This window comes from Crocodylus siamensis, chromosome 3 (assembly GCF_052110815.1).
Source record: "Crocodylus siamensis isolate JL-2025a chromosome 3, ASM5211081v1, whole genome shotgun sequence".
Lineage (NCBI taxonomy): Eukaryota > Metazoa > Chordata > Crocodylia > Crocodylidae > Crocodylus > Crocodylus siamensis.
The window spans coordinates 25,616,008-25,640,668 of NC_143397.1; the positions used below are offsets into that span (position 1 = coordinate 25,616,008).

The 24,661-nt window shown below is 45.4% G+C and overlaps 1 protein-coding gene across 6 annotated transcripts in view; it reads right to left on the minus strand.

Annotated features, from left to right (window-relative positions):
* LIFR (LIF receptor subunit alpha) overlaps positions 1–24,661 on the minus strand; it is a 102,789-nt gene that overhangs the window by 33,182 nt on the left and 44,946 nt on the right. For all 6 annotated transcript variants that reach the window (XM_090037969.1, XM_090037967.1, XM_090037968.1 and 3 more), the window contains 7 exons: positions 23,253–23,411; positions 18,019–18,142; positions 15,782–15,927; positions 11,066–11,229; positions 3,071–3,245; positions 2,429–2,698; positions 89–218 (listed from right to left, as the gene is read on the minus strand). In XM_090037969.1, coding sequence (XP_089894095.1) covers positions 89–218; positions 2,429–2,698; positions 3,071–3,245; positions 11,066–11,229; positions 15,782–15,927; positions 18,019–18,142; positions 23,253–23,334 — 1,091 coding nt within the window. In that variant the 5' untranslated portion in view covers positions 23,335–23,411. The remainder of the gene's footprint in view (positions 1–88; positions 219–2,428; positions 2,699–3,070; positions 3,246–11,065; positions 11,230–15,781; positions 15,928–18,018; positions 18,143–23,252; positions 23,412–24,661) is intronic.

The window sequence follows — 24,661 nt, forward strand, 5'->3', positions numbered from 1 at the left end:
AATAAGTATGCAGAAGTACTTTAGGAAGCCTGTATCAGACTGCTCCCAATTCTAACTTTCTAACCATTTCTATACTAAATTGAATTACCTTTCAGATAAAATGTAGTTTGTTTGGCGTGATGCAAAGAGTTCAGTGGGTCTTCCTGGGTTCCACGTACATATTATTTTGTCCAAGGTGTGCGTTTCACAAGTCAGATTTTGTGGAATATCAGGGGGATCTGCCAAAAAGGAGGAAAGCAAGGAAATCAGCTTGCATTCTTACATAAATTAGCCATAACATAGAAAGCTGGACAATTTTCTGGAAACCATGTTCAGCAATTAATACCATGTTTTTGCAGTACAGCATACATATACAGACACCATTAAACCCCAAGTACATACATAATTTATTTATAGGATATACTTTAAAAAACATTAACAGTCCCAAATAACACTTGACTTTTACTGAACTACCAGCTCACTTAATCACATGCACAGTACATTCAAATTTGTAGGATCTGGGCTTTGAACTGCTGGCATTGCACAGTTTTGCAAAAGCATGTTTCAAAGTTTCCAAATTACATGTTCTTTGAGACAATCTAAGAAAGTTCTCTTGTTACATGTCATTTTGTCAAGTGCAAGCCTCAACTCTACATAGAATGCACTTAATTGAAGCACTTCAAAGAAATGAACACCCAAGGACCTCATAAACCTCCTCCTTCCTGCCAAAAAATTTTTGAGTATGTGCTCAGTACTGTATGCACACTTCATCCTCCTGGGCTGCTTTGTTAATACCATCCTTCATTTTCATTTAACACTGGTCTCTCAAACTCAGACCCCAGTACTTCAGCAACCACTTCTCTGACAAAAGGATTGACTGCCATTCTTTTCCCAGGGAAGTCCCTACAAAATGTCTTTCTGTAGTCAGCCCAGAAACCAGGAAAAAATTCAAGAAATAGGAGCTGATTGGAATGAGACAGTCCTCTCTTCAATATATCAGTTGTGTGTACTTTCCCCATAAGACAGGATGATATTTTCTCAGTGGCTGATTTGGGAGGGAAGACCTTTGTATATAACTGTGAGTAATGAGAATCTCAGTTCACATTATGAGCAATTGCCAGATGAAAAGCATTTAGCTCACCAGAGCAGGTTATTTATCTGATAGACAGACATATTTAGACATATAATTAAAGCAGATATCAAACACCCTAATATACAGCTAGATCTTCTACCTTATCTTCCCTTCTCTTTCCCATACCAGAACAGCGTATCCAAACAATATTTGTTTCAGCCCCCAACTGACAATCATCTCCAACAGTGAATAGCCCTGGCACCATAGACAGGAATTTGGAAAAAGTTGAAAATATCCAGTTTTTAAGAACAAGCACACCTGCAGACCCTGCTTGTGTTTCACAGGCACCATAGTGGGCCTCGTGTGATCCACAGCCTGCATTTTGTGTGTCCCGACTTATATTTACAAGTAACAGTCCTATAGAAATGGGGGATATATAAGAATAAACCAAAAGATCAGATTAAAAAAAAAGTTTCCAAAGAGTCAATCCAGTCATGAAATGCAGAGACCAAAATTCTAAGCACTTTTGATTGCTTTCCTGTCAGTTTTTTCTAATGTCCTTGTGAAAATAACCCTTTCCTCTCCAAAATGGCAAGGAGTTGTATCACTGTGCTGTTGGAGGTGGTCTACAATATTTTTTTAGCTATGTATGTAGGAGATTTGAGGTTTGTATGCCTACACAGAGAATACAGTCAATAATCAAATATCATATGATCTTTTTCATTTGTTTTTCAAATATAAATTATTTACCATGAGAAATAAAGATTTTTAAACCTGGATGCCTTTACTATGATAAGGCCCAGAAAGCTCTTGCCCCAGGCAGGGAACTTCAAGATTCAGCTTACCACTCTGAACAGGTCAGGGTGCATTTTTGGCAGTAATGTAACATGACAGATCAGTAAATTAAAGGTTTAAATTTCTTCATCTCCCTTCACCCATCATGTGGGAGTCAAATCAAATTACACACATGAGAAGTTCTACAGATTGGCAAGAAGAACAGGTGTATACATAATAGTAAAAATTAAAGCTAATCTTCAAAAACTAATTGGCCGCCAAGTATTCTGGAGAGTGACTTTGGTCATGTGATCCCAAAGAAGGATAAGGTTGTCCTGAATGGCCAGGTTCTCATGCAGAACATCTTATGCCGATTCAGGCTCTTAGGCTGCAATGTCTTTAACTGAGCATTTGGGGAGTGCAAGTTGAGTAAGTGGAGATAAGCAGGCATGGTTTTAAAGAACTCCGAGACAAACACTGCTGAAAACCAGGGACTGGGCCAAAACTGCATAGTTTTAATGCAAGCCACAAAACCATGCTGATGTCAAGCTGATCAAGCCAACAAACATCTCATTCAGTCACTGTCACAATAGATATACTCACATCCTACAAATAAAACAGTTCCCTCCACGCTATGTGGCAGCAGTGAACACCAGATATTCGTCCCACTAGATTCTGAAGCTGTGACATTCTGTACTGTGATTGCACTGCTCCATTTGCTGAGATGAAGAAGTGGATACGATGTTAATCCATATTTAATATGTTCTATTCTTTCATCTTCATTGTGTAAGCAGCAAAATGTCATATTGGAACCAACTGGTACCACTTTGTCCTGAGGAAAAACCTTGACAAAACTGGACTCAGGCTCTTCTCCTAGCAGAGAGGAAAAAAGAAAAAAAAAAATACATGATCAAATAATTGTAGTTTTATGATATCTGATTAGTTTCAAATGCATTCAGCTGACCAGCATCCAATTTAAACACTGTTCAGGAACACTCAGGTTGGTATGTTCTGCATCTCTCCAGTAAAAGAAATAAAAGTTATTTTTAGTTGAGTTTATCCACTCTCAGCCTGTTAGACTTTACCATCTTCAACTGATTTATTTTTTAATTAATAAAAACACAGGCCTACAAGATCTACAACAATCCATCAACACTTTAAAATTCAAAGATAACATTTTCTGTTCAATCTTTCTTTGGAATTTGGCAGATTTTAAAGATAATTAAATTCTTTCCAATAACTTACCAGGAACTGTTTCAATTGGGCTCCATTCACTCCATTCCTTGTTACCACCATAATTCATTTTATTTATATAACATCTGATCCTCACAGAGTGCGACACACACTCCAGGGGCATGTCAGATTTCCAGTTCCATGAAAGAACAGTGTCTTTAGACGTCAATTTTGAATGGTAGGTCACCTAAAAACATAGCGGGAAAGCTTTATTTGATCTTGTTTTCCCTCCCAATGAAGACAGACAGTACAGACACCTGTCAACAAACACACACCTTCTTTCTGGTATCACGACGAAGGCAAATTTAAATCACATATCAAAAAATCCACAAAAGTGGTTTGATTATCCCATAGTGTAACTGAGGGGAGTTGGGTGGGGTGGAGAGGGAAAGGATGGAGGAAAGGGCACAAAAATAGCTGCCACTGCAGCAGTAGCCACGCAAGCTGCCTACACTGACATGGCAGTAGCCAGAACTGCCCTGTGCATTATGACTGCTCCAGTTGTGGGGACTGCTTGTGTAAGATGCTCCTTTTGTCAGGAAGCTTATGCAGCCAGAGCACAAGATTCACAAATATTAGGATGCAACTGAAAATGCAACAAAGGAGATTAAGTTTTTTACATTTTCTGCCATTATTATAAGAAAGTAAATCTTATGGGCACTGTGACATGGATCTACTCTGCAATAATCTGTGAATACTGTATGCTGATGAGGTTACTGGGGTTTTTATTGTTTAAATATGCTGGGTTAGTTTAGCACAAGGTTGTAAGGAAAAGCAAACTGACAGGTAACAGTCATTCAAGATAAGCCAGCCCCTGTTCAAAATTTGAGGGTAACCACAGGACCATGGCAAAGTCGCTGGCTCTGAGAAGTCTGATTTGGCTTCCTGTTCAGCTAAATACATTTATTTGCCCAAGTATGGTATACATTTTTTTGGCCAAATATGGTCAAAGCCCGTATTACTAACAAGAATTAACTGTGGCATATAAGGGGCTCTCTCGAGAAAGTAGCTGTTGAGGAGGTTTTAGCAGTTTACCCTCACTTGTGGTGTGTGTGCAGATATTGTATTTATTTAGGCATACATAAGATGACTCTGTATGTAAGATGACCTCCACCAGTAATTAGATTCCAAATAGGGAACATTTCTAAAATTTGTTATAGAATCATAGGAGTCAGGTCGGAAGGGACCTTGTAGATCTTAAAGTCCGACCCCCCGCCTGGGCGGGAGAAAAGACTGGACTCAAATGAGTCTAGCCTGGTAGTCATCAAGCCTCTTCTTAAAGACCCCCAGGGTAGGAGCCAGCACCACTTCCCTAGGAAGTTGGTTCCAGCTCCTAGCCGCCCTGTGAAGTAGTTCTTGTGCATGTCTAATCTAAACCTACTCTCCAATAATTTGTGTCCATTGTTCCTTGTTATGCCAAGGGGCACTAGGGGAAACAGTGTCTCCCCCAAACCCTTCTGGTCCCCCCTAGTGAGTTTATAGACAGTCACCAGGTCCCCCCTCAGCCTTCTCTTGTGAAGGCTGAACAGGTTCAGGTCCCGCAGTCTTTCAATGTAGGGTCTACCCTGTAGTCCCCGGATCATGCGGGTGGCCCTCCTCTGGACCCTTTCAATGTTGTCCTCATCCCACCTGAAATGGGGCGCACAGAACTGGACACAGTCCTCCAGCTGTGGCCTGACCAGCGTCGCATAGAGGGGGAGGATCACCTCCCTGGCTCTACTTGAGATGCATCTGTGGATGCACGACAAGGTCCAGTTTCTATCATTTTCTAGGAACAGAATCTAATTAGTGGAGACTTGCCTTCACTTTGTCCCTCTCCCACTGCCACAGAAAGGAAAATAAATCGGGGGGGGGAGGGGTCAGGTAGCTCCCTTGCCCTCTGCCCCAACATTTTGCCCCTGCAGACCCTTTCTTACTGTCATACCCTGTACCCCCTGAGCACGTGGGAGTGAGAAGCAAAAATAAACATACCTGTATTAACCTGAATGTAAGAAAACTACTACACGTCCCCACAGACTTAGTTCATTCACAACTGATGCAGTGTACTTTTTTTTTTTGAACTTCTACAAGTTTTAACACAGGTAGTCAGTCGATAAGCACACTTTTAAGCAGCACTTCTACACCTACTTGTATATAGTACAAACTATGCTTTTTTGGTTTTTTTGCAAAAATATTTACCCACACACATACACATCCCTCTACAAACCTGTTTCATGACCAACATGGTTCACTCAACAGTCCAAAACTCTTTTACGGTTGTACCATTCTCATCCCCATTACAATAACTACATCACGCACCCACACTCCCACATGCATGTCACCACCCCCATAAACCATCACGACCGTGCAAAGAACCATTTCAATGCCTCCTGTGTGCCTCGCTTCCATTAGCCCAAAGCCAAAAGACTCATGACACCATACAGTCCATTGGGCTGGCCCCAGCAGAGATAACAGCAGTTCAAGTCATGGTGACCCCATAATGCAACACTGCTCAGTATGTGTGTGTTCCAGATACCCACACAAAGGATCTATGTGCTAATTCGCCCCCGACTCAGGACTAGAACCGGGTGTTCCTGTCACAAGTCCTGGGATTCTCCCAAAATTTATATGCAGAGAAGATACCGGGCAACCTGGTCTGACTCCACCTCATGGAAGGCAGGACCACACTAATCATAAGCGGCAGGCGAGAGATGGGCTGACAGAGGGATATTGGATAACCTGTTTGGGGCTCCATTTGGTGACGTTTGTCAGACATGTCAGACATTAAGAAACAAGACTCATTGGAAATGGGAAAGAAGGTTGTGGGAGTGAAGAGGAAGCTGAAATGTATTTAGGGTAGTGGATTACCATGACTTCAAAATGAGTCAACACTAAGGGGGACTGAGCACTATGGGCACTACCATATATCTTATTTAGAAGGATTATCCCAAAAAGTGGCGTTAAGCTCAAGCAAATGGACTGTGCTAAAATGTTTCTGAGCGAACTCCAGTCCTACTACTGGAAAGCAGTGGGAGATGACAGAGGGGATGCAGCCAACTCCATATGGAAAAGGGACATGTAGCACAGGCTGTTCAAAGTCTCCCCAGGAAGGGATGTAACAGGGAGAATGAAGAGGACGATGATGCAAGTGAACCTGGAGATAGCGAGGACGACAACAGGATCAGCAGCAGTGGAAGCGACAGCAACCATCGACAGCAACAAGGACTGTGAATGAACTAAGAAGGGAAACCCCAAATCGGGGCCAGGACTAAGGGACTGTGTTTGGGTTAGGGCAGGGCAGAGGGTGGGTGCACGTAGGCGCAGGGCAGTGAGTGTGGTTATTGGAATGGGTGCACAGGTTTCTTAAGGTGGTTTTAAAAAGAAAAGGTGAGATGGAAGTCTGTGATAGAGGATGTATATATCTATATATCTTTATATAGAGATAGATATATTTTAATTTTTAAAAAATGGCCTTTTGGCTCAGAGGGAAATACTGTGACTACTAACTAAGGTGATTTTCCCAGGGGCAGAGGATAACTGCTTTTCTGGCACAGGGTAGTACCTGGGTGGAGGTAATGTGTAGTTAACCCTCCCACTTTCATTTCCAGTGGGAAGATCTTGGCTTTATGCCCACGTTATGGAACTGGGAGATTCCTCCCTATCTTGCTCCTGCAGCTGTATGGCTGCGGGCAAACAAAACTCGAGTGCAACCCAACCCCAAGCCTCTGGGCTTGGGTCTGCATGTAGGATGCCTGCCAAATGATTTGGAAACATCTGGAGCAGCAGGTGAAGGATGTTTGCCCGTAGTAGTCATATAAGGTTCTTGAAAGACTCATGGATTTGGAATTGATTTGGCTTGGAACACACAAAATTTTCCTTAAAAAAAACAAAAAAAAAGGAATATGTATTTTTGCAAAAAGCCTCCAAATGTGAGCATGTCAGCTACACAATGTATAGCAACAGGGGATTGCTCTTGGGCTTTCCCTCTAGCTTGCTCCTTTGGTCTTTTGGCTAGGTGCAAGTGAGGGGTCATCTAAACTCCAAGGCCTCCAGACCTGGGGTTTGTACATAGGATGCCTGTCATGGATTTGGGAGGATCCGAAGTCCCAGGCTGATGAGCAGGGATCCTGGTTTCATCTGACTAAAAATTGCAAATTCTCTGATTAAAAACCCAAAATCTGTGGTAAAAATTAAAGTCCCTCCCAGTGCAGATGGTGCCCCACTCCCTCCCCACAGCCTCAACATCCCTCCTGATGCCCCTCACAACAGCCCCCTAGACACAGAGGCACACAGATACTGACACCCACCTCACCAGGTAAGTGTGTGGGGAAAGGATGGGGCAAAGGGAAGGTGCTGGGGAGTAGATCAAGAAGTGGGGGAGTATGTCCCGTGCCCACTCCCAGGAGCAGGGGCGGGGAGTGAGGGCAGGGGTGCCACTCTGAGGGCCACACCTGCGCTGGCCAGCCTGACAGGGGGTTCACACATGGAAGCTGCCACCGCAACTCTGCCACTGCACCCTGTGCTACCATCCCACAGCCACCTGCACGGCTTTGTGGGCAAGTGGCACAGGGCACGGCAGCGTGATGTCAACTACGGTGTGCGGACCACATATGTGCCGCCTGGCTGAGGCTGAAAGTGGGGCTTCCATGCAGTGGCCACCACTGCACCACTGCTTATGCCTTGCAACCGGCTGCACGGCTCCATAGCAGTGCAGGGTGGTGGCGGCGGCTGCACGCTGGCTGGGGATGCTGCCACCACGGAGCCATGCCCTTCGCCCCTGGATCCTAGAGGTAAGTGGGGCTTGGGGGCTGTGTGGAGGCCTGGGGAAGATGGTTGGGGGAGCAGGGGGTGTTCCCGGCCCCAGGCAGCACACCACAGCCAGGAGCAGGGCTGGGGGTGAGGGCAGGGCCAGGGGGTGAGGACAGGGATGCCCCTATGCGGGGGTCTTTGCAGGCAAGCCATGTGGTGTGCAGTGTGGTGGTGCCCGCCATGTGCGGGCTGCAGACATGCCACCTGGCTGGGTGCCCAGGGGAGGGGTTGCTTGCATGCGGCTGGCTACACAGCTCCATGACTGGCTCTGCAGAGTAGCAAGGGATGGTGGCTGGCAGGGACTCACAGGCAGCGACTGCTGGTGCTTACCTATAGGGTCATGCCAACGGTGATGGCCACTGTCTAGAAAATCTCCTGGCACTGCCGCAAAGCCATGCCCAAGGCTGTGTGGCCAGCTGCAGGGCAGCAGTGGCACTGTGGTGGTGGCTGGGCAGCACACAGCCATTCCCACCACCATCCTACGCTGTCACCACACTGCTGCTGCCACCTGGCAGCTGGCCGCACAGCTCTGGGCATGAATCCAAGGTGGCAGCGGTGGCATGGGGAGGTTCTGTACACAGCGGCTGTCTCCACTGGCACGGCCCCACAGGTAAGCAGCAGCGGCCACTGCATACAAAACCTCCCCACACCACCACGCCTGGAGCTGTGTGGCTGGCTGCATGGCAGCAGCATGGTGGCGGTGCAGGGTGGTAGCAGTGTGCCCCACCTCTCACCATCACTGCAGAGGTGGCCATGGAGCTGTGCAGCCGGCTGCATGAGAGCCTCCTCCTTCCTCTCCCCTGGGCATCTAGCCGGACAGCATGTGTGTGGCCCGCACATGGCAGGCACCACCACACTGCTCTGCATCGCTTGCCTGCAAAGCCCTCCACAGAGGGGCACGTCTGCCCTCACCCCCTGGCCCTGCTCCCAGCTGCGGGGTGCTGCCTGGGACCTGCAGCACTCCCTGCTCCCTCAGCCTCCAACCACCTTCCACAGCCCCCAGACCCCCCCCTTACCTCCAGGCACCAGGGATGAAGGGCGAGTCTGAACCTGAGACCAGCCATGGTTGACTCAGATGCCCAGGCCCCGCCCTTCTCCCTCTCCCTCCCCTTCCGGCAGGGCTGGGGGTTTCCTGCCCTTTCTGCAACAAGCTCTTGCAGGGTGGAACTGTACCAGCCTACAAGAGCTGTTTGCAAAGTGGAGAATCCACGGATTTCTCTGCTAAAAAGGGAAATATGTGTTTTCCACAATAAAAACAGGGAATCCGTGTTTTTCTCTGTTTTTCTGTGGGAAAAAGAAAACCCGGATCCCTGCTGAGGAGTCTAGGAGGTAGCATACTTGCTGGTGGCCAACAGAATTCAGAACTGTTTTAGCTTATTTGGTCTTAGACATAAAATTTAAAAAAATGCGGTAGGTTCCCATCAGCATCTTAGCCCTCTGGCTAAAATCAAGCATTTTTGGCACTAAAGGGAAGGTGTCAGGGCTGGCTCTGGCCTTCCTGCTACCAACCTGGTATTGCAGTACCTCCCGGTCTGCTGCCAGTTCCCTATGGAGGCAACACCTGCCTTTTTTTTGGTTTTGGTTTTGTTTTTAAGGGCCAACCCCCCCCCCAACAAAACAGCTTTCTATCAATATACTTGCCCCAGATGGACCATGTTTTTTTTATAATCATGTTCAGGCTGTATTTAAATTGACTTAATGGTTAGTTTCCATTATTGAGCACATGTTGCTCTTAAAAGTAATTTGATGATAGCAAATGTACCAGTATTCTCTACCAAATCACCTTGCCAGGGTCGTTTGACCCCAGCACTCTTTCCTGCCATGGCAGGGGGTTGGACTTGATCTGCTCAGGTCCCTTCTGACCCTACCAACTATGAAACTATTTAGAAAGGTTTTCTTGTATGCAATTGTAAGACAAGAGACCTTCCTCCCCATCTTATATTTAAATAAATACAGTAAATCTACCTAGGCCACTCGTCTCAAGACAGTACTACATTAGAAACACTGACTGTTTTAAAAACCTTTTTCTTCTAAACATATCGTTCTATTTGGTGAAAATATACTGTTTAAAGAAGACTGTCTGGTCACTATACTCCCTCTTGTTTAACTGCTAATCGGAAAGGATGCTGAAATCCATCAGGCCTGTCCAGTAACTATAGTGTAGCAGCCTACTGCCAGCTGTACAAGCAAGAGGATTGCAGAACTTCATCAGTGAAGTTGAGTGTGTTGGACTTGAGACCATTTCAAATCAACCGAACTAAGCTCCAAGTGGCAGAATGCTGTAGCCATACTAAGAAGAAGGAATTTACAGGTGAGAGGAGAAATAGATAAAAGACTTTAAAAATCAATAGTGCAACTGGGCACATAACTCAAAATGGAATCAGATTACCTGCCCTGGAGCGTGGCCAGATGAACCCAAACTCAGGGCCAGACCCTGCTCCACCTTCTAGGCACCCAAGAGTGACTGCATTCCCCCCTGGTCAAGTTCCTGAAAATCCATTATTGGAGCATTTTACAAAAATAAATGCATCTTAGCTTTAAAACTGAGGTCATGCCTAGACACCTAAGGCGGTAGAGCTGGATCTGGCCCCAAAAATTCAGGGTCAGTCGCTATTCTGAAAAGGTAAATAATTAACCAAGAAGAATCTCTCTTCTTCAGACATTTCTGCCAATGACAGGGCTTCAAATGAGCTTCTTTGATCAGTTAAACCTACCAGCACTGACCAGCACCAACTATCTGCATATTTTTAAAGTATTTTTTTCCATTACCATCCTAGCAACACTGGCCTGTTTGGTCTCAAACATTCAGAGTTCTATGCCTGTAACAAAACTGATACTCCACTCCTTGTACAGAGACTAGGAAAGGACGAAACCATGCCTACATAAACTGACTGGCTTTAAAGGGCTACAGAGACAACTGACAGCAAGTCAAGCCCCAAATGCACAAAGCAGAGTCATTAAAAACAACTTTTATTCTTATGTCAATAATAAAATTAAAACAATAACAAAAATCGCCACATTTCTAAACAGAAGCCCTCTCAAACTCAAGAAATTACTCTTTTCTCCCACCACTTTACATTATTTCTACTCCTCTGATAGCTTTAGAAAAAATAAAATTACATGAGTAATATCCACCTATAGCACAGTTCCAACTTTTAAAGGGACTTCCTCAAAAATAAAGAAGAAAAGCATATGTATTATCATAAAAAGAGGACTTACTTGTGTCACTCTCTCCAATGTTTCTTTACGCAGAACCTCAATCTGCCAGGTGGCATCTAAATCAAATGGGAAGGCTGAGCCACCATCCTTCCACTTCAGATATAACATCGCAGTCGAAAAGTCAGGAGTCAAACTAAGAATTTGTGGAGTGAGTGGAACAAATGCTTGAAAAACAAACAAACAAAAAAGTCCACCAAGTCATTAGTTAACAGTATCAGCAATACAGTGTCCACAGGTGCTTAATAATTGCATCTCTTGAGTCTGAACTGGCTTGTAGCCATACCATTCATTACTTGAATGGGAAAGTTCACAGAAAAACACAGGTGCTAGTAAAGCAATGCTGGTGACTCAGCAGTTAGTATTTTTTCTCTTCCTATGTTGGGGTTAAGCAAATATGCCAAGCATGGTTATTTTTCTCCCCACACTGCACTTTAACACACACTTTTACCTACTTTCTGTTAATGACAGACTATGGCAATTTTTTATCCATCCTAGTACCTCTTCTTTTGCTTCTGTGAAATCCCTTCCAATGAAATTGTGATAGGATAGGTTTTGTCTAACCACACATTTTTCCAAAGCTTTGGACAGTAGTAATGCTACACTACCAGGTTTGTTAAATAGTACTGTACTCTTAGAAGTGCTGTTCTCCAGAAGAAAAGAAACATTAAGGTCTTATAATGCTTTCTGTAAAAAGGAAACACTGTTAATAACGAAAAGTTGGGAAAATTACTTTGCAATTGCTTCCCCTGGTGCTTTCAATGCTAACATTCCTAAAAATTAAAAATGGCAGAGATCACAGGAGCAGATGAGTCTTTCAAGCCAGTGTAAACTAAGACTATATAGGAGCGTATTATATACTATGCTATATACTGTATACACTGTTAGCATGGGAGTCAGGCTATCCCTGGAGGATGCTAGCAGATGGTAGGGGAAAACAAGATGAACAAATGAAGCAAATGATGATTAGAACCAGATGATTAGACATGAGAACCAGGGGAGAACAGAGCTACTAATGGTAAAGTGAGAGTACTGAGACAGATTAAGTTAAAAAAAAAAAAAAGAGAGAAAGACTACCAATACTGGCTATGGTACTATATGAACTATTGCATTTGGTGAAGTAGGTTGTTGCCTATAAAAGCTCATGACCCTCTGAACCAGTTAGTTTTTAAAGCAGGGGTGGGCAAAGGCTGGCCCATGAGCTGGATACTACCTGCAGCAGACTCCATTTCCCAGCAGCCTCTGCAGTGGCAGCTCCATCTGGCTGCTGCCATTGGACCCAACCCCACTACCTGGGCACCCCAACCTGTCTGCCCCGCACTCACCACCAAGGGCGGGGCCTGTGTTGGTAGGGCACGTGACCGGATGGGTAGGATGGGGCCGCGGCTGGGAGCAAGACAGGTGGGCCGGGGCTGGGGCCAGGACCTTGGGGCAGTATCAGCACAGGGCTGGGGCTCAGGCAGAGCCACGATCTGCTGCGACAAGCACAGGTGACACAGGCAGGGGTGTGCAGGGAGCGGATGACAGCTCTGTTGTAGCCTGGCGCTATCACTGCCCCAAAATCCTGGCTCCTTCCCTGGCCCAACAGTCCACCTAGCACCCACAGCTCCCAGCTGGTCACCATGAAGACCCCACGAGTGCAAGGCCATAACAGTGAGGGGCCAAGGCCAAGCCTGAGCCCTGGTTCTGCAGCCCCATGCTGTCATGGCCTTGCATTTCTGGGGTCTCCATGAAGGCTGGGAGCCATGTGGGCAGGGGGCTGCTAGGAAGTGAAGCCTGGCCACTGGCTGGATCTATCATTTTGCCTACCCCTGCTCTAACAGCTGTTCTCCTGAAATATAATGTGCACCCCAATTTTTTCTAGCTGGTTTTGGGGGGGAAAGGTGTGTGTCACATGAATAAGAAAACTCAGTGAATGTACAAAGCAAAATGGCATAAATGTGGTTGGCTCTGAGAACTCAAGAGATGTCCTTCACTAGCACATGGTGAGATTATATTATCCTTGTTAAACATGATCATGTAGATTCATTGAAATTAGGGGCTGGAAGGGACCTTGCAAGATCATCAACTCCAGCCCCACTGCCACAGGCAGGAAGTCTGCTGGAGTCAAATGACCCCCACAAGATAAGCATCCAAATGCCATTTGATGAGTCCAGAGTAGGTGCTTGCACCACCTCTGAGGGGAGTCTATTCCATGAAATGGATGAGCTCAGTAAGAGTACGAGCATGGCAGGGCACTTAGGATGCCTGCCAGTTTAAGAAGTCAGGTAACTTGCGGAGCTGCCAGTAGGTGCAGGCCAGGCTAATGGGGAGTCAGCTGACCCAAGACACCAGCAGGTGAGGCTGGCCTGATAGAGGGAGTCACCTGACTCCAGAGGAGGGCTGGGTTTGGAGCAGGTGTAATGCCAGGCCCTGAGAGAAGCCTGGCTGTGAGTCCTGTTAAGAAAACACCACCCTCACAGGAGGACTGCAGTGCTGAAGCACCAGCCCAGAGAGGACGGCTGAAGCAGTCTGGAGGACTGGGGGCTGGAGGAGGTTCCTAGGGACCCAGGCTGGGGTCTGAGCGGACCTAGATCAAGAGGCTTAGTGCAGAAGATCTATCGTGTGGCCTAGAAAAGCCCAGATGGAGGAGCCCAGCACAGGAGACCTGTTAAGGGGCCTGAGAGAGTGGACCTGTGAGTGAGTGTGGGCTGGCAGGCTGGAGAACTGACCCCAGCAGAATCCTGCTGGTCTGTCAATGAGGCCAGGGCCCAGGGTGGGGCCAAAGGCCAGAGACGACCGCAGCAGGAGACTGCCAGGGCTAGTGATGGGGCCACTTCTTAACTGGCCTGAGACAGGGACAGGGACAGGGCCTAGGACAAGTCAAAGGTCCAGGTGGGGCCACTGCCAGAGAGGAAGGGGGATCAGGGGCCTGCAGCCCAGAGTGAGGATGGCCATGCCAGGGCTATCTGAAGAGTAGGTGAGCCTAGGAAAGAGGGTGGTGGAGGGAGCAACCAAGAGAATCTTGCTGGCCTGCCAATGGGGCCAGGGCCCCGGGAGAGGCCAAAGACTGGAGGTAGCCTCATGGTGGGAGCCAGAGAGGAGTCCTCAACTGCTCCAAGGTGGGGCCATGGCCTAGGAGAGGCCACTGCCAGAGAGGAAGTGTTCAGAGAAACCGAGGCCCAGAACAAGGACAGCTGGGACAGGGCCACCGGATGTAAAGGAGGGTCCGAGACAGCACCAAGACCAGGGGGCCCAGGGGCAGGGGCAGAGGAAGAGAGAGCTGGGGCCAAGGGAGTCTGGAGGAGTGACATCAGAAAGGGGCAAAGAGCATGTAGCCATGGTTGTTGGACAGGGACAGCACAGCTCTGGGGATAGAGGCCGGGACCTAAACTGGTCCTGGGTATGACTGAAAACCGCACCCTACTGGGGTTTAGGGTCACAGCAGGGTGTGGCAGCCCAGAGAGTGGCTGAGTGAGGAACCACTGGGCCTGAAGACTCAAGTGGGCTGTGCAAGAGACCAAGCAGTCTGAGGGCCCAGAAGAGGGCTGTGCGAGAGACCAAGGGTCTGAGGCACAAGGTCCGCGTGCAGGCATGTAACAAAGAACATCCAAAATGATGCCACCTGCGAGGAATGGGGTATGGTGTAGGAGAGGAACAGAGCTATGCAATTAGCTCATAAGGCAACAGACCAGAGCCACCAAGTGGTCATTATAACAAGTCCAGGTCTGGGAAGCCCTGGGGCAGCCTCCCTTTTATGATCATAAAAGACATCAAGGTGTGGCAGGAAAGTGAAGGGGAGACTGCTCCCAGAGCAAGCAGGGTAAAAGGAATTTTCGGGGGCCTCCAAGGGCTTATGAACACCCCTGTGAATGCTACAATGAGACAAGTGTTTGACAGATTCCCATCCCATATCTTTCTGGCACTGGTGTAACTCAGGAGGGAACATCTGCCACTGCAGTTGGTGCTGCCCCACACATGGCTGCTACCTGGGGCATGGACCTGCCCTGTTACACCTCTACTTTCTGTAACCTCCAATGACAGTTCCACAATAAATGGATGAGTCTTGCTGTCCTGTACAACAGAGGTTGCATGCCTGTGAGACAGGATGACCAGTGGAGACTGAAGGGAAGCTGGGGAGATAAATTTGTAGGAGAGAGTAAGCAGCTCAAAGTTTTGGAGGTATGAAAACTCACCTTCCTACTACATGGAAAAGAAACAAAGGAAGATATTATTTCCCTTAAACTGTGGCGAGAGAGTGGGGATGGAACCTAAACAAGGATTGCTCCAGAAATGTAAAAGCCCAAGAGGTGACAATTGAGTGATTATTTTAGTGTAGTTTTCCCTAGACAAATGAATCCAAGTGAACAAAGTGTTGTAACTAATGCTATTTAACTATCTACTAGGCTACCAAGACATGCCTTCTGGCTCAGTTCTGAACTTCTGTTGTATCAAATAATTTTCAGTAAAAGTTAGTTAAGATGCACTGGTAATTAAAATGCATCTTATTATCTATCCTATTTTCTTGCCTATTCTCTCCAATATTTTCCTGCTTTCTCCCCGCCCATCCCCCTAGACTTAGAGGCAGCATCGAAGAGTGTGTGGGGAGAGGGAGGATTCTGCATGTCAACAGCAGTAACTCTTTGCACAGAGAAACTCTGCCAAATAAACAAAGTTATTTCCCAAATATTTTAGCTAAATGTTAGTATGAAGACATTTATATTTAAACTTGATACTTACAAACATTTTTCTCAGGCAGTATGAATGTTGTTGAAGCGAAAGGAGTTCCAGAAGCATTTAATGTGGTTATCTTTATGGTGGTGGAGCCGTGCACAATTGGAATATCTGCACTTTTTTCCTCATTTTTATTACATACTAGAAGGCCACTGAAATGATCAGACAAGAATTAGACAAGTGTTTCATGAATTCAGAAGTTGGAGAGTTCTCTAAAGCCAATGCTGTAAAACTTTAAAGATCCAATATAATCTCAAAACAGAAAAGGTGCAGGGTGAGCCAAACTTCAAAAGAATTAAGGTTTGAATTGGCTTTGGAAATGTTAGATGTGGATAAGCCTCTTGTATTTTTTCAGAAAATAATAAGACTCTAATGGCACACACTTTGTGTGAATTGTACTGTACAGCATTTGACTACAGGAAGGGGAGAATCATAACAAAATACAGAAGCAAAAAAACACAAAACAAAATGAAACAAAAATGATGTTTTATCCCAAATGCAATTCCAATTACTTATTAATCTCTTATTAAGCAGTACTTCCTCTAACATCAGAAAAATGAGGCTGTTCTCCCCATTGTGTTATATGGCCTCTTTTTGCTTGTCTTATTTTTTGCAAGGGGAGAATGAGTGCTGAAAGAATTTTCATCCCCAGCAAGGAACAAATCTCTTCTTAAGCAGTGCATGAAAAGGTAAGTTCTTTGGTGCAGGGATATTCCGTGTTTGCTTAGGGCTTAGGGTAATGGGGTGCTCAGGTCTTTATGACTGGGGCAGGTAAGCTATATGAATATTAATAATATAAAGGATGGCTTGAATCTCTTGACTCATTATCCTTTACTATGCAATTGGAAAGGAAAGAGCTTTAGAAAAGCTCAGATTTCCCCCTTGGCAGGGGTGGGGAGCGGTAAAGAGAGCAGTGCCAGAATTCCTGCCAAGAGACTATTATCATCTTAAGAACCTATAACTTTCTCTTTTTGAAGCAGTTCAAACCTATGACTAGGTTAATTTGGGGACTCATCCCAGAGTCCATGCTTGGTAAGACCAGTATGGCCTGCTTTGTTCAAGTCCTGAGAAGGACTGACCTCCTACGTTCAGATGCATCTCCAGAGAAATTTTGACTTCGAGGGTTGCAGTGAGAGCATTAAGCTTCTTCCCCTGGCAGGGCTCCTCACAGATGGGCCCCCACTCTTGGCTTCCTGAACCATCCAGCCTATCCTGCCATGCTTAAGGAGGAGAGAATAAATTGACAAGCAGTAACTCATTTAGTGGTCCCAAAAATGGAAGATCACTGAACTGCTACTCTCTGCATGACTATGTAACTGGAGGCAGAAAACCTGTGTGTGGGTGGAAGGAGTACAGCCAAGCCCTAGAGCCCAAAGGACAAGTCTGAGCTGCTTTTGGTATTTCCAGGAATAAAAAGAGACAAGGCATAAAATATCTGGACTTGAGGAAAGGAGTCTATATCCAGAAAAGACTTAAAAATCATCTCTAGTACAGGACAAATACCTGGCAGATTCTGAACCCCATGAGTTCCACGTGTAATTCTAACTAATGAGACTGTTGAAAATTAAAAAAAAAAAAATAGTATTCCTTAAAAATCTCAACTGGATTTCATTCCAGACAGGCCCTTTCAACTGTGTTGCATTTTAGACTCCCCACAATAAAACTGTCATCTTCAAATGGGTTCAATATTTCAACTGATTAAAAACAAACTCCAAAAAATCCTCCAGACCCCCATGTGCAAAATCTCTCTCTCAAGTGAGTGAGACCATTGAGAGGCTTTTCTGAACTGCGACACGCACACACTTGAGAGATTTTTGTTAGCCATGATCCAAGTTTTCAAAACATGTTTTTCTTCATATGAATCTTAACACTTATAATGGACCTCTGCTCTCTAGCACAAAACAGCAAGAGTTGTTTTGTCAAACTATCATTTCTTTTTTGGACAAAGCCAGTTATGAAGGTATTCCTTGGAGATTTTAAAGCACAGACTAGATGACCAACAGAGAACTTGGAAGAGAGGAAAGTTAGAATGCCCAACCTGGTGAAAAAGGTAGGGGATAATACTCCAGTATGAAAATTACTGTTGTGCAGAAGTTCTTTGCCAGGTGAGGTATTGCATCCCTGCCTGATTTAGAACTGCTCTACCAAATGCAACAGATCGTTTCTCAGAGTACATCTGCCAAACTGTTACAGAAGTCTACAAGAAAAAATTCATAATTATTAAACAGATCTGAAATTATTACCTGTTTTCATAACAGAACTCATAAGTCTGTCCAAGGTTTGTACTGGAGAAGGCATCCCAAGAACAGGTCATTATACTGAAATCATGTGTTATACATCTCAAAGTCTGAGGTGCTTCTGAATAACCTGAAATTGTAATATCCATATCAGTTAATAACAAGGGTGTTTAACTGGCAGCCTATTGGCTGCATTCAACCTGCAAGGGGTTAAGTTGCTGCTCTCTCACCCAGCAGCTGCTAGTTGCATAGCGGATAGAGCCTCCGGGTCCTCCCTCCCTCTGCCAGCTACAGCTTTCTGCCCTCACCCTAGTGAGTGGGACAGTACAGTACAGCATAGGGGAACCGAAGGTGAAGCCAGACCGCAGTGTGTGCATGTGTGCGCGCACCCATAAGACAGCACACTGCAGAACTGGGGGCAGGGGTGAGGACAGAGGGAATCATGCCTGCATGGCTACAGTAAAGTATGGGGGGAAAAGCATAAATTGAGCAAGGGGAGGGGGCATCTGCGTGGCCTGTGGCTCACCTGATGCAGCCAATGTGGCATGTGGATCCTGCTCGTGTGGCCCTCCAGAGGCTTACAAGTCAGACAACCCTGACTTGTATTATGATTCAATGTTGTACTCCATGACTGAAGCTACTGTCAAGTATAAACTCTTAACAGTTGCTTCATTCTTAAACATTCACAGTATGTTTTAAAATCTTTTACATATGGTATGGTACAGTCTGCAGCCAAAGATTATAATAGATTACCTATGATCTTTGATGCCACCTCACCTGCTATACCTTAAGAGCACTTAATTTTTGGAGACTCTCAAAAGATTGAGGTCACTTTTGAAAAACTTGGCTAGAGACTCTACTATGCTGTACCAGGGTTATACTAGAGTAAGGGTGTCAAAGATATGACCCATGGAGCCCTATCAACCAGGCCATGATGCTGCCCATTGTTCTTAGAGTGGACCCACATGCAAGGTCAGATTGGATGTGGGTGGCACATAGAGCCTGTGTGGAGCTGGTCCAGGATGTTGGATCTGGCATGCAGAGCTGATCTGCAGGCCCAATCTAGCCCATGGACTGGTTTCATACCATTCATCTGGCCCAGGGGGCAAGGCAAGTCTGAAACCCATGTACTAGAGGATTGGTTACCAACCAGTTGATCTCAGTTGACTGGTTGATCATGGAGCCTCTGACAGTCTATCAGACGCTCCACAGTCGGGAGTGGCAGGACACATTTGGCTGGGCTGAGCCATATCCTCTGCCTCACAGACCGGGCTGGATGAGTAGGATCAGAGCCTGGGCGGCTTGTCCAGGAAGCAGGAGCCGGGGTGAGGAGCAGTAGATCCTGGAGTAAACTTTACTTGCAAAAAGTGATCTTCACCATAAAAGGTTGGAGACCACTGTACTACTGGGTCCATGCCCTTAGTGTGCACACCTTCTATGTGGAAGATATATAGCAGATTCTTCAAGTCAGATTGCAGATTTGACCATAAAACCTCCCCTTCCACATTTTACATATGCAAATAGGTGATGTTTGCAAGTTTAGCTTGGTATTTGAGTTGATTTCGTTTCTAATAGAGCAAGACTTCAGAAAAGCTAACTTCAGTGTACTCAGGAGATTAGCTAGTGAGGCATTAAAGTTCAAGACCATTGGCGAAATAGGGGTGCAGGAAGGGTGGTCGTTTCTGAAGGGAGTGATCCCATGGGTGCAGAAGGAGACAATCCCATTGCACATAAAAGGGGGCAAAGGGACCAAGAAGCCCTCTTGGCTGAACAGAGAAGTCCCAGAAAGCCCAAGGGCAAAGAAAGACGTATACAGGCTGTGGAAATAGGGGGTACCTACCAAGGAGGAGTATACTTTCCTGGCTCGCATTTGCAGGGAATTCGTTAGGAAGGCCAAAGCAGGATTAGAACTTAGGCTGGCGACAAAAATTAAGGACAACAAAAAGTCCTTCAGGTATATAGGGAGCAAAAGGAAGGTGCAGGGTAGCATAGGACCCCTACAGGACAAACTAGGCCAATTGGTGACAGAGAAGGGGGACAAAGCTGAGCTCTTCAGTGAGTTCTTTGCATCTGTATGCCTAGACGCAGACCAAGACAAATCTCCCAACTGGATCATAGACGCAGGAGGGAGACCAACCCACCAACTGTTAGCGCAGACTTAGTGAAGGGGCACTTGGAGGGGCTGGATGTGTTCAAATCAGAAGGCCTGTGTTAACTTCATCTGAGGGTGCTGAAGGAATTGGCCAGTGTTATAGCAGAGCCGCTATACTGGCACAACTGTTCAAGCTGCTCCAGTCAGGTCCCAGAGGACTGGAAAACGGCCCATGTGGTCCCTATTTTCAAGAAGGGGAGGAGGGAGGAACCAGGAAGCTATAGACCAGTTAGTCTCACCTCTATCCTTGGGAAAACTCTGGAAAAAATCATTAAGGATCACATTTGTGGGAGCCCAGCAAAGGAAATAATGCTGAAAGAAAGTCAGCACGGGTTCACTGCAGGTAGATCCTGCCTGACTAACCTTGTTTCTTTTTACGACCAGGTCACAAAATGCTTAGACATAGGAGTTGAGGTAGATGTCATCTACCTAGATTAAGAAGGCCTTTGATATGATATCTCATTCCATTCTCGTAATTAAACTGACAAGCAAGTACAAAAAGTGTTGCACCTGGGCAAAAAGTCCCACCAACACACTTACAGGCTGGGGATGACTTCTCAGCAGCACAGCAATGGAAAGGGATCTTGGAGTCAGAGCTGACTCCAAGATGAACATGAGTCATCAATGTGATGAAGTAATCAACAAGGCTAACCTCACTTTATGATGCATTAGGAGATGCATGACGAACAGGTCCAGGGCGGTGATGCCCTCTATGCGGCACTGGTCAGACCACAGTTGGAGCACTGCATCCAGTTTTGGGTGCCACGCTTCAAGAGGCATGAGGAGAATCTTGAGAGGGTTCAGAGGAAGCCACTCATATGGTCAGAGGCCTGCAAGCAAGGTCCTACGAGGAGAGACTGAGGGATCTAGATCTCTTCAGCCTTCACAAGAGAAGGCTGAGAGGTGATCATGTGGCTGCCTACAAATTCATCAGGGGAGGACAGCAGAGACTAGGAGATTCTGTATTTACTAGGGCACCCCCAGAGTAACTAGGAACAATGGCCACAAATTAACAGAGAGCAGATTTAGGTTGGACGTTAGAAAGAACTTCTTCACAGTAAGGGGTGCCAGAATCTGGAGTGGGCTTCCAAGGGAGGTGGTGCTCTCCCCTACCCTGGGGGATTTCAAGAGGAGACTGGCCCAGGGCAGGGGGTCAGACTCAACAACCAACTAAGGTCCCTTCTGACCCTAACATCTATGAATCTAAGAAAAGACCCAAACCCTAGAGACACTGAGTAATGTCAATTCCCCTTGATGTCTTATCATGAGGTTGGTGAAAGATCAGCATATTACAAAATTAAGTCCTTACTGGTTACACCCGTGCATTTTGATGTAATAAATTCTTAGGACCTACTGCAAAAAGATGGCATATGCAAATGCAATTGCTTTGAAATTAATTGAGTATAGAATCCTGTTAAATTTTGTTATAATTTTAAACCATTTATAGTTACTGAATGTTGGGTGCTCAAAATGAAGCAATCAGGAAAGAAGTAAAATCTATAATTCATAGTTGGCCATGTCGTCAAATCACTGTATTGCCCAAATCAAAGTTTCCTAACTGCCTATTACTGACTGTATTATGTACAATACAGCCTATGCAACTTTAAAGAGGAAAGTACAGCTACTATAATTCTTGTAAAACTAAACTAGTTTGACTCTGAATTTCCAGAAATCCAACTACTTTAATACACAAGCTTTATATGGGGAAATCTGGGTGGAAAAAAAGATAAAATTTTCCTCCCTCCACTAATGTAGGGCATAAGGATACCATTATGCCCCACTACAGGCTAAAGATACTTTTACAGCTTAGGGGCAAAAAAGGTGATGTTTACCAGTGCCCTCCTCCCAAGCCCTGACATGGAGGTCAATGAAGCTGCATCTTGAACACTTCCAAAGGCCATGCTGCCAAACTCCATGATCAACTTACAGTGCCACCTAACCTGGAAATGAAAGCATTGATCAATGATATGTGGACCTCAGCCTCCCTTGCTACATCAGGGGAGGGCAAAATATGGCCCATGGGCCATATCCGGCCTGCCAACTGATTCTATCTGGTCCATGGGCAGGTGGCATGGGCAGCAGCTCTGGCTCTGGCCTCTGCTGGTGCTGTAGGGGATGCTGGGTGGAAGCAGCTCTGCCAGCTTGCCCACCCAGCTCTGTGCAACAGGCCCTGGGCCCTAACCCCAACTTAGTCTAGGTCAGTGGCACCCTGCCTGCCTGTGCCTTGGAGCTGGTGGGAGTTGCCCCAGGTGCTAAGACCATGTGATGGGCACTCTGCGCCTGTACCCAGAGGAGGCAGAGCTTTCCCGGCACCTCCTCGTGGGTGAAGCCCTGGTTTGGCCCCACCTCCCATTTTGCCCCATGCAGTGCTACAACCTTGCCCAGTCAGCTGCCACCTCCCAAATGCAGCCAGCACAGCTCCTATCCTGTTGCTGCCCCCAGTACCCTAGGGCTAGGACTCCTTCTGGGGAAAGGGGGACCCCTGGGCTATGGGTAGGTACAGTCTGCGTGGCCTTGGCAGGGATCTTTGGGAGGCTGGAGGGGGCTACTAGGCATCCCCAGGCTTTGTGGGAACAAATGTGGATGGGAAAGTGTGCAGGACAGGCAGGTCTGAGGTGCAGGTGACTCGAAGGGTATGTCAGGGAGCAGGCTGAGGCAGAAGTTTCTTTGTGATATGTGGGGTGGCTAGGTTGTGGCAAGGCTCTGCTGGGGGTGCAGGTGTCCTTTGGCCGAGTGTCTTTCTGGCTGATTTTGGTTCTCTTGGGAGAAAGACTTTATTTTGAGCTATTATGCAATCCTCTCTATATACACTACTCAAACATAAATCAGGACAAAAATATTTTTTAAAATAACATTTATAATAGATATTTAATTGTTAGCATATGTTTTTTTTATCTACTATTTGTTAAAATTATGTCTTCCCCACTAATGTTGTGTGTGGCTCTCAACAGCTCACAACTCATTAAGTGGCCCTCAAGCTGAAATAACAGTCCAAACTACCTGATGAATGCAAGGTAAGTACAGAGTATATACTGTGCAGGTGTTATATGAACAGTAATCAGTTAGTATATTGGCTCTAACCACTTACCTGTCTCTTGACTATAAAGTAAGCTGGTCAGATGTAGGCAAGCTACCACTAAAAGACATCGAAGACTTGAATTATCCCACATTATTTTACTGTTGACTATTCAAGAGGTCAAATCTCAAGCAGGTATAAACTTCATCTTCTGCTCATATTGTTCACGTTCTGAAACAAATAATAAAAATAATCCTCCTTGGAGTCACAGAAAATGTCTATTTGGTAGTAAACAGCACAAGTTTTCTACAGTTGTATGTTTGGTACAAAGTTAAAATACTGGTTATATTACTTGCCCAGAGGGTGTGGTCATTTCAAAACATTTGGTAACAGTTAATGACATGTAAATTACTCCCAAAAGAAACACAGGACTGGAAGTGAACAGTCACAAAACGGGAAAAGACACAAGTAAAGAAAGTATCCCTCCCATTCTGAATTTTCATCAGAAATATAGTAAAGTAAATCTTGAAAAAACATGTTTGGACAAATAAAAGTCAGTTTCACATGAAAAAGAACACGCCTAAATTTTCCAAGGAAAGTATTTTGAAAACCCAATTTTCCACTGATGAACAGTTTTGACTATTTTTTAACCTTTTCACAGATAAATCAAAAAAGATACATGACATACAAAGTCAACAGGAATTCATTCCTACACTGTAGTCATAGCAGTAACTGCAGTGCTGTATACACATGCCAAAGCTCACTGTTAAACTTAGATTTGGAGCCTGGGATCGTCTAACATAATAAAACAGCAGGGTAGGCTATTTTACCCAGCCTCTCAGACAGATTTTGCAGCTTGTATTGAGCTCTGAGCAGCTATGGCTTTACTGTTGTAGAGCAGCATACCCAATGATAATCTCTATTTTATCTCCTTAGATAAACGTATTCAGATAAATAGATTTACTAAGGACAGATTGTGCCAGACCACCAGGTATATCTGTCTGATAAGATGACTGTTTAAAAAGAGACAGAGAAAGAAAAGACAAACACAGTAGATCCAATATCTGGACGTTGGTAAAGCACTTGGAATAAAGTACCATGAAGGTAATCATCAATTAAACCGGAGAAGATGAGTATTAACCGTTCTTTATCTATCTTACAATTAATTTTTCTTGAGGCAAGATTATAATAGATTGCACCGAAGGGCAAGCTATCAGACTTCAGTAAGTAGAACTTCATAAGGTTTCAGACCAGTCTAATGTTTATTACTATCCATGGGTACAAAACGTAGGAGCGTCTACATCATACTCAAATTTAATGCGAAGTTGAGAGACATCCGCAATACAGAGGAGAATCTGAATGTTATGCAATGAGAACTTGATAACTGTGAGGACCAGAGTAACAGAAACTGTATAATTATTAAATTATATTCTAAGTGCAAAGTCGTACTCATTGGGACTAGTAACAAGAAATGTTCAATA